Below are 7,639 nucleotides of genomic sequence, written 5' to 3' on the forward strand. Positions count from 1 at the left end.
CTAATGGCCCTCAGATGGTGTTCCTGGAAAAATCCAGTCGTTATTTTCATTCTCCCTGCGTAACTGCAATCGTCATGATGATAATAATATATTGTTTATTAAAATTCATTTAACACTGACTTCTGGGCATTCTTGATAGATAATATTATTCCATGTATAGTAAAAGCATAATTATCTGGAAGTAAAATTTGAACATATCTAAAATCCATATATTATACCGAGTTAAGAAGAGAGTGAGAATGCTGAATGATGCTTCACTGTCAAGCAGTGAACAAGGGAGCCACATGTCTTTGAGTAGTAAAGAACAGAAGAGCTTGCCTTGAAGTTTTAGAGGAATATAGAATAACTGAAAGTGAGGGTGCTGAAGAGAGGCCTGGAAATAGTTAAGACTTATCAGAGGTTAGCATATCTTTACAAACTGAAGTGAGAGAAGGCTCATCATCTGAGTAAGGTCAAATGGACTAAAGAGAGAGCCTTGGCAGAAATGGATATACATGGACTTCCAATCAGAGTGACAAGAAGTGATCCCACAGGGCTTTATACTTCTGATTTCTTTGGCTGTAAGTAATGCTTAAGATTATCAGCATCGCTAAGGTAGAGGTTTCTGAACTAGAACAATGAAGCTAATATCTCATCTCTGATTTGTAAATACTTGTTACTACTGGTTCTTTTTATCTGCAAAGGCTTTCTGTCTCTTTTCTATTTTTGTGTTTGTGTAAATATACTAGGAAGAAAGGAAGGACTCTGCTCTGAATTTGTCTTAAACATTATTTTACACCCCTTCTTTGAAAAATCTGAATATCAAAATCTTCTTCATACTCTTCCCGTTGTTTTTTTCTGCTGATAATCTCTAGATCAGCTGGACTGCTGCCTTCTCACAGATCCAGGGATATTTCTCATAACAATCCTCACTGTAAACTCTTGTATTATGATAAAACAGGTATGCGCAGTTTTTCTTAGAGGACAAATTAATCCTAGGAAAAAAAATCCCACACCATCTTGTTAGAAACTTTCATGTAAAATTTAAAAACATAAAGCACTTTTGGACAATCATACATTATTGCAAAAGTTGCTTAGTAATTTTAAGGTCTATAAAGGTTTATATGAAGTACTGAAGAACATAGCAGGTCATATAATTCAAGACTGAAGGATCATTCTCCCCCCTGCCATCAGCTCAAAGATGTAAAATGAGCCTATGTCTAGAGCACCATCAAAGCAGAAAACAGTGCTAGTTCCTTACCGGTAGTCATGTCACTCCAAACATTGTTTTATGTAGTGGTAATTTGGATCTGGAAACTGAAAGGCAGTGGTCTGCCCAAACAGAAGTCAGATCATTCTGCCCAATGTCTACTAGCCTCAGGAAGTGTAAGAGTTTGCAAGACAAAATTAGCATGTCTTTCCAAGGAGGCACTGGAGAATCTTCACTCAAAGAAAGTTCTCCAGATCCTGAAGAGGACTCATATTGCATGCAATGATCACTTCACATAGAACAGAATGGGAATTCAATTTTTGTTTTCCCCACAGGAGAAATATACAGAGTAAGTAGATGAGATTTTACAGGAAAAAAAATAAACAGATTATCTCCACCTAATGTTGACTATTTTTGTGTAATAGAGGTTTCAAAATGTTGATGGAAGTGAGAAATGAATTTGGGATAATTGTGGCTGAGTAGAAGAGGCAGGTGCAGGCAGGCTTTGCAGGAGGTAGGCTGTCTTGAAGGAAGTGTGGGTTGCTTCCTATAGAGTCATGTGTTGTTTCATTAATGACTTTAACTAGTGAGAGTAGTCACTGATTGCACTGCTTTGTTGACTCCTCCTGTGCCCACTTCCAGTTTTCTGAAACTCTTTCCTATTTCAGGGACTCCACACCTAAAAGAGTATTTTAACTCCAAATACACCTGCGGCTGTATTCTCCCTTGAAGCTTTGCCATTAAAGGGATTGTGGTTTCCTCCTCCTTCAGTGCACAGGGAGGATATTGTGCAAGAAGACATTAAAAAACACCAGCTGCTGAAGGTAAAAAAACTTACCAGTCCATTCTCTTTGTAGAAAGTTTCGTATCATCTATCCAAGACCAGCCATCAACTCCATGTGATAATCCAATCCAATAAGATAGTTTTTGTGATATTTGAGATATGCTAATCTATAAAAAATTCAAAACCTTTATCACCAAGGAGCTTGTGGGTATTATTTTTGCTTTACCTAAACAACTACTCTTGATAGAGGAGGTGATTAAGAGAGAACCAAAGAAGGTAATTTGACAATGACTGTCTGACCTCATCATCAGGCCCCCATAACCATTTCCAAGAGACAACATCTCTATTCGGCATGCAAACAGGAATATTTTCTATCTACTAAATTTAAGACCAGGGCAACAATTCTTTTTCGAGCCTTATCTCTTAGAGTATTCAGAAAGATTTCCTGAATGAAAGACTCGTGCTTGTAACTTTCACAGGATCTGTGACACTCATGTCCACTCTTTGGCTGAATAATATCCTGTGTTGCTAGCTACCTCATCTTTAAACCATTTGTGGTTAAATGTTCTGCAGTCTACATTGCCTCAGACAATATTACTATGTACCTGTAAGAGGTACTTGCTGACTGCTGAGGAGTTTTGAATAGTTGGTACCAATGCAGAGAAATACCAGTATGATTGAAACCATACCAATTTGCTTTTCCTTTTCAGTATAAGAAGGGTGGCATTCTTGGAGAAGCAAAAGTCTTCACTTTCCTGCCACGTGGCCTCCTTTTCTGAAAAGTAGAAACAAGTGTCGCCTCCAACCCATTTCCAGTTTACAGGGCAGAGTGAAAATGCGAACCCTAGAACAGAGAGGGACTGTCAGTCCCTTGAAAACAGCCAAAGGAAGTGTAGAGGAGTCAACACCCACAAGCCTGGAAAGTCAAAGTTATGCAGAACTGAAATGCATATGGCAGTTTATAGGTCACATCTATACTATTTTTTTTTTAACCTCAGTATTTAATCTGATACAGCATATAACACCCTTGCTTAATCTGATATAAGGCCTAACACATAGATTTCAGGCTGTGTGAGCTGTGGTTCTGCTTACTATTGTTCTTACTGTTTGCATCATCCGTCAAGCACAATCTCTCCTTTAGACCCTGCAAGTTTTCATTATGTCCTGCAGGTGCCTTAGAACCTCTGAGACCTGGATTTTATAAAAATATTCTTTGTAAGACAAAAAAAAGCTGTGATGGTGCTACTGCATGATACATGCTTCCTCATATATTGCAAATTCACTTTTTGCAACAGTGTGCTCACATGCAACTCTGATGCTACAGTGATGCTATTGGGAGATTAGCAGATGAGAAGATGATGGATAAAGAAATTTCCAAATTTTAAATACAGTTTAATCACAGTGCCATTGCAGACCACTTGGCAACCTAATAAAATAATGCAAAAAAAAATATGCTTGGGAAGGACTATCTTGAACTAATCATGTTGATCTTAAAGGAAGTTTTATAAGCCTTTGAAAAAAACTAAAATTCTAAACATACTTCAAATTGAAAAAATATTTTATTCTTAAAGGCTGGTAAAACTTCTCTAAAGAAAGTGGGGAGGGTATTTATGTGTAGCTTCCTCAACAGTATTTAGATACTGGGTTTTGGTAGCAACAGCTCAGGATGATTATGTCCAGGCTCTGTGATAGAAAGCATAGGTACAGTCATGTCATACATGATAAAAGTTCATATAAATATGGGAGTTTTCAGTTCTCTTGCACGTCTCAGGTAAACTGGGATGACAGAGTGAAATGGACAGAAAAAAGTGAGATTTCCTCATGGATCTGAGTGCCAGAAGTATGCCCATTTTTAACATGAACTAATTTAAGACAGTAATCTGCAAACATGAAAGGCTTATTAAAGGAATGAGACAAGAACTGCTGCTATTCCAGTAGACTTGAACAACAGGAGAAGAGAAATGAAACAATAAACTAATTTATGAAAGTCAACATTAGAATTTTATAATTGCATTCAAATTAGCAAATAAATGAGTAATAGACGGATGAGGACAGAACCCTTCCCTCCCACTCTTTCCAAATTATATAATCTTGACTTCTATATCCTTGCCCAGAGTAAGTCTTGAGTCCAGACTTTAAGTTTTCCTCAAAGCCTTATGTGCAGCACCAAGCTGCAGAGTGTTCATCACAGGCAATTACAAGAAGAGGAAAGGACAATATATGTGGGGAGGATGAGTTATGACTGTCTTTGTTGTAGTCAGTTTGCTACCTTTCTTCAACGCAGTTATTCCCAAGGTGTTAATAAGAATAAAAGAACACAGTATATTTTAGCACTTACCTAGGACTATGATTCCTATGATGAGGGCCAGGCACAGTGCAAATAAAGTGAAGATAGCTGTCCGCCAGACAGCAAAGGGAGAAACCAATGATTTGTCTGAGAGCAGGGACCCTGTTCAGCAGCACTCACAACCCTCCACCCCTCCACAAAGAGCCATCTGGTGACTCTCTAAAGAGTTCCCCTTCCAGGCTATTTTAAGGATCAACCCAAACGCAAGTTGAGAAGAAGATGTGGTGCCTCTGTTAATGAGGTCTGTTTGAAATGAGACACTGGACATGGTTTAAACAGAACAGATGGGAGATTCCTTGCCTTTGATAAATCATAAAACTATGAAACATTGTAGTGATCCCTTGACTTAGAAGTAGTCGATCCTTGTGTTCTTCTTTGGCAGTACTGCTCTGGCAGAACAGAGTAAGGGAATGTTTGCATGCCATCTTACACTTTGCACAAGTCTTTCCTGCTCTCAGAGCTGAAGTCCAGTTCAGGGATATTCTGGAGTCCAAAATATCCACTAAAGTTTCCCTGGATTCAAAAGTTCCTGAGAGATACCACTACCAAATTGTCATGGCAATGCAGTATGATGGACCTTTCAGATGAAGAATGCCCTCCTGAAGTACATGGTTTAGCCCAGCTGGAGCTATGGGCCTTGAAGAAGGGAAATTACATGACCTGTGCATTCAGACCTGGTGGTGCCTCATCCCTTCTGCTCTTAAAGGCTACAAATCTTAAGCATTTTCTGAAGAAATTAGGTCCAGAGGGCAAAACATGAAAGTTTTTTTTTTTCCTATTGAAGTCAGATTGTCCTGCCTCTGTAGCCATTTCCTGTAATAATAAATAAACAATAAATAAAACTAAACACATTAAAGCTGATTCCTACATTACAGAGTTTGATCCTGAAGCCACTTTTCTTTTCCTACAGAAATTTAGGGCAAGTAATGGCAGTAGTTCCACTCTATGCATCTTCACGCTGGGTTTTTTTTCAAACTAAACAATACAAATAGTGTATTAAACCTGTAACATTAAACCTCTAAGTACATATTTGTCTTAATTACCAAGTTGGACAAGAGAGACTGTTCCTATTGTAATTGCCTACCATAGCACAGAAAGTTCAAAGAGCAAGTGTCAGTTGCACCTTTGTTGATGTTCAGGGACATGTAGTGTCTGGCTGGATGCTGTGGCAGTTGATTTAATTTAGAGTATCCATCCTCTTCCTCTGTATTCGTGTGCATTATCTGAGAACTCAATTGTGATTCAATAATGATCCTCTTAAAGACAGACTGACTGATTTGTGAAGGAGGAGCAAAAAGAAAAGCAGAAAGAAGGAGGAGATAGGAGAATGAATCACACTTTGAATGCCCTAAGGCAATATGTTTGTATTCAAGCATTATGTGTGACTCCTCCTTTTCCTCCCTCGGAGGAAGAACTGGTCTCTTCCCACCCATCACATCTCAGTATCTAGGTCTAGAGAAACACAGGGATAACATGAGTCCCAGTAAATGTATGGCCTGGTAGTACCCCTCTTTTCCATTTAGCCTGCCAATGACTTTCATCTTCTTTGAACTTTCCACATTTTAAAACAAAGCAAACATCTTTGATTCTTCTCAGAGGCAGCTAAGTTCAACTCTGTGCCTTTTTCGTTATTCAGAGTTAAGGGTTAAAAATCTAGATGTCTGTATTCAATTGAGCAAAGTTCGCAGCTGCAACAGGTGCTGAAGCTATTGAATCACATAGAGGAGGTAGGAAATGCTGTCCAGAGTCTAGTATCATCTTCTCAGAGGGAGAAGTGGGAAATTAGAGTGTGCGGAAAAAGACACAGACAGGATTTAACAAATAAGAGAAGTGGGCCCTTGTGGCAAAAGCTAACCATGTACTGGACTGACCTAGCAAGAGTGTAGCTAACAAGGTGAAGGAGGTGATAATTCTCTTCTCTCCATCACTTGTGAGTATGTAGATGGAGTACTATGTCCAGCTTGGGCTCTCCAGTAAAAAAAAAAAATCCCATAAAGCACATAAATAGTAAAACTAGACAAGGGGAGAGCCACTGAGATGCTTAGGAGACGGAGCAGGGACAAACTCTAACAACTGGATTTGTTCAACCTAGAGAAGAGAAAGCTAAGGAAAATCCAGTTGCAGTCTCTCATGGCATAAAAGGGCTGTGGAGAAGATAGGGCCAGACTCTCAGAGGTATACTGTGAAAGGAAAAGAAGGAATGGTCATAAGTTACAGGTAGGGTGATCAAATATTGGAAGAGGTGCCCAGAGAAGGTGTGTCAGCTCCATTCTTGGAGGTGTTCTGAACTTGTCTGCCCATCTCATCTAGCTTTGAAATTATACCTGCTAAACAGGAGTTTGGACCAGATGGACTTCAGACGTCCTTTCCAAATTAAATCTTTCCATGACTGTGGTCTGTGAGTATGAAGGGAACACTCACTATGATTTTTTAGGGGAGAATGCCCAAGGGAACAATAATAAACCACCTGAAATAGCATTGTCTCTTCCCCTGTATTGTAATTTGGAGAGAAAAATTTAGAAAGTGAGAAACAGCATCAATACTACTTTCTTTAGTAACTCAAATTCTCTGCCACCACCCAAGTACAAGCTTTTTGCAAATTTTGACTCGCAGCTTGCTAGCCCTTCTGCAGAGTGCTGTGCACTCTTCCCTTTTTCCTCTGGAAATTCCCCTGTCAGGAGAATATAGGATGTATTAAAGTAATGATGTCAAGAGAGACAATTCTGAACGGTTGGCACTTCATGTGCTACCTCAGATGTTTCAGATGAGTAGAGGTTTGTTTAACACAAAGCAAATACAAAAACTGACCAAGTGAAGTCAAGGACAGAGTGAAGGACTGTGCTCCATGAACAAAATGATACCAGTTGAAAGATCCTGTTAAGGACAGAAGATACTGTGGGAAAGACCAGGCAGGCTTAGAACTATGTGAATCTGTGGAGTGATAGTGAGATTGTGTCATTTGAAACCTGTCGTTTGACATGCATGAGCCAGATCTGAGACCTGTGTCAAGGAGTCTGGGCACCCTCAAAAAAAGATGTGTGGCAGAACCATGCTGTCTTAAGTGCCATTGTTTGAAAGGAACCTGAGGAAGCCATGTGGTTCAACCTGCTGTTCAAAGCTGGGACATCTGAACTCTGATGAAGTTGCTAAGGACATGTCCAGTCAAGTTCACACAGTCTCTGAGGATGGAGATCTCCCAGTCTTTCTGGACACCTGTTCCTGTGTTTGGCCACCCTCACTGTGGAGAATGTTTGCCTTGTGTCTGACTGAGATTTCTCTTACTACAGTTTCTATTAGTTGCCTCTAGTAGTGCTCTAAT

At 39.4% G+C, this 7,639-nt stretch overlaps 1 protein-coding gene across 1 annotated transcript; it reads right to left on the reverse strand.

The window, feature by feature from the left end:
- Nucleotides 1-850: 850 nt before the first annotated feature.
- On the reverse strand, nucleotides 851-5,549 carry LOC104478582 (C-type lectin domain family 1 member B-like). The gene is made up of 6 exons (XM_010118969.2): nucleotides 5,444-5,549; nucleotides 4,312-4,407; nucleotides 3,066-3,164; nucleotides 2,663-2,817; nucleotides 2,028-2,140; nucleotides 851-974 (listed from the first exon to the last, which is right to left on the reverse strand). Exons 1-6 carry the CDS (start codon nucleotides 5,538-5,540, stop codon nucleotides 851-853), a joined length of 684 nt encoding a protein of 227 aa, XP_010117271.2. The 5' UTR covers nucleotides 5,541-5,549.
- Nucleotides 5,550-7,639: the final 2,090 nt, after the last annotated feature.

This window comes from Chlamydotis macqueenii, chromosome 1 (genome assembly GCF_036417535.1).
Source record: "Chlamydotis macqueenii isolate bChlMac1 chromosome 1, bChlMac1.mat, whole genome shotgun sequence".
In the NCBI taxonomy this organism is placed as follows: domain Eukaryota; kingdom Metazoa; phylum Chordata; class Aves; order Otidiformes; family Otididae; genus Chlamydotis; species Chlamydotis macqueenii.

Excerpts from the sequence above, each read along its gene's own strand:
- LOC104478582 (XM_010118969.2), bottom strand. The coding sequence starts at position 5,540 with ATGCACACGAATACAGAGGAAGAGGATGGATACTCTAAATTAAATCAA. Across the intron at positions 4,408-5,443 it reads GTCCCTGAACATCAACAAAG|ACAAATCATTGGTTTCTCCC; the intron begins GTGCAACTGACA and ends CCCTGCTCTCAG. Across the intron at positions 2,818-3,065 it reads TGCAAACAGTAAGAACAATA|GGTTCGCATTTTCACTCTGC; the intron begins GTAAGCAGAACC and ends TCTCTGTTCTAG.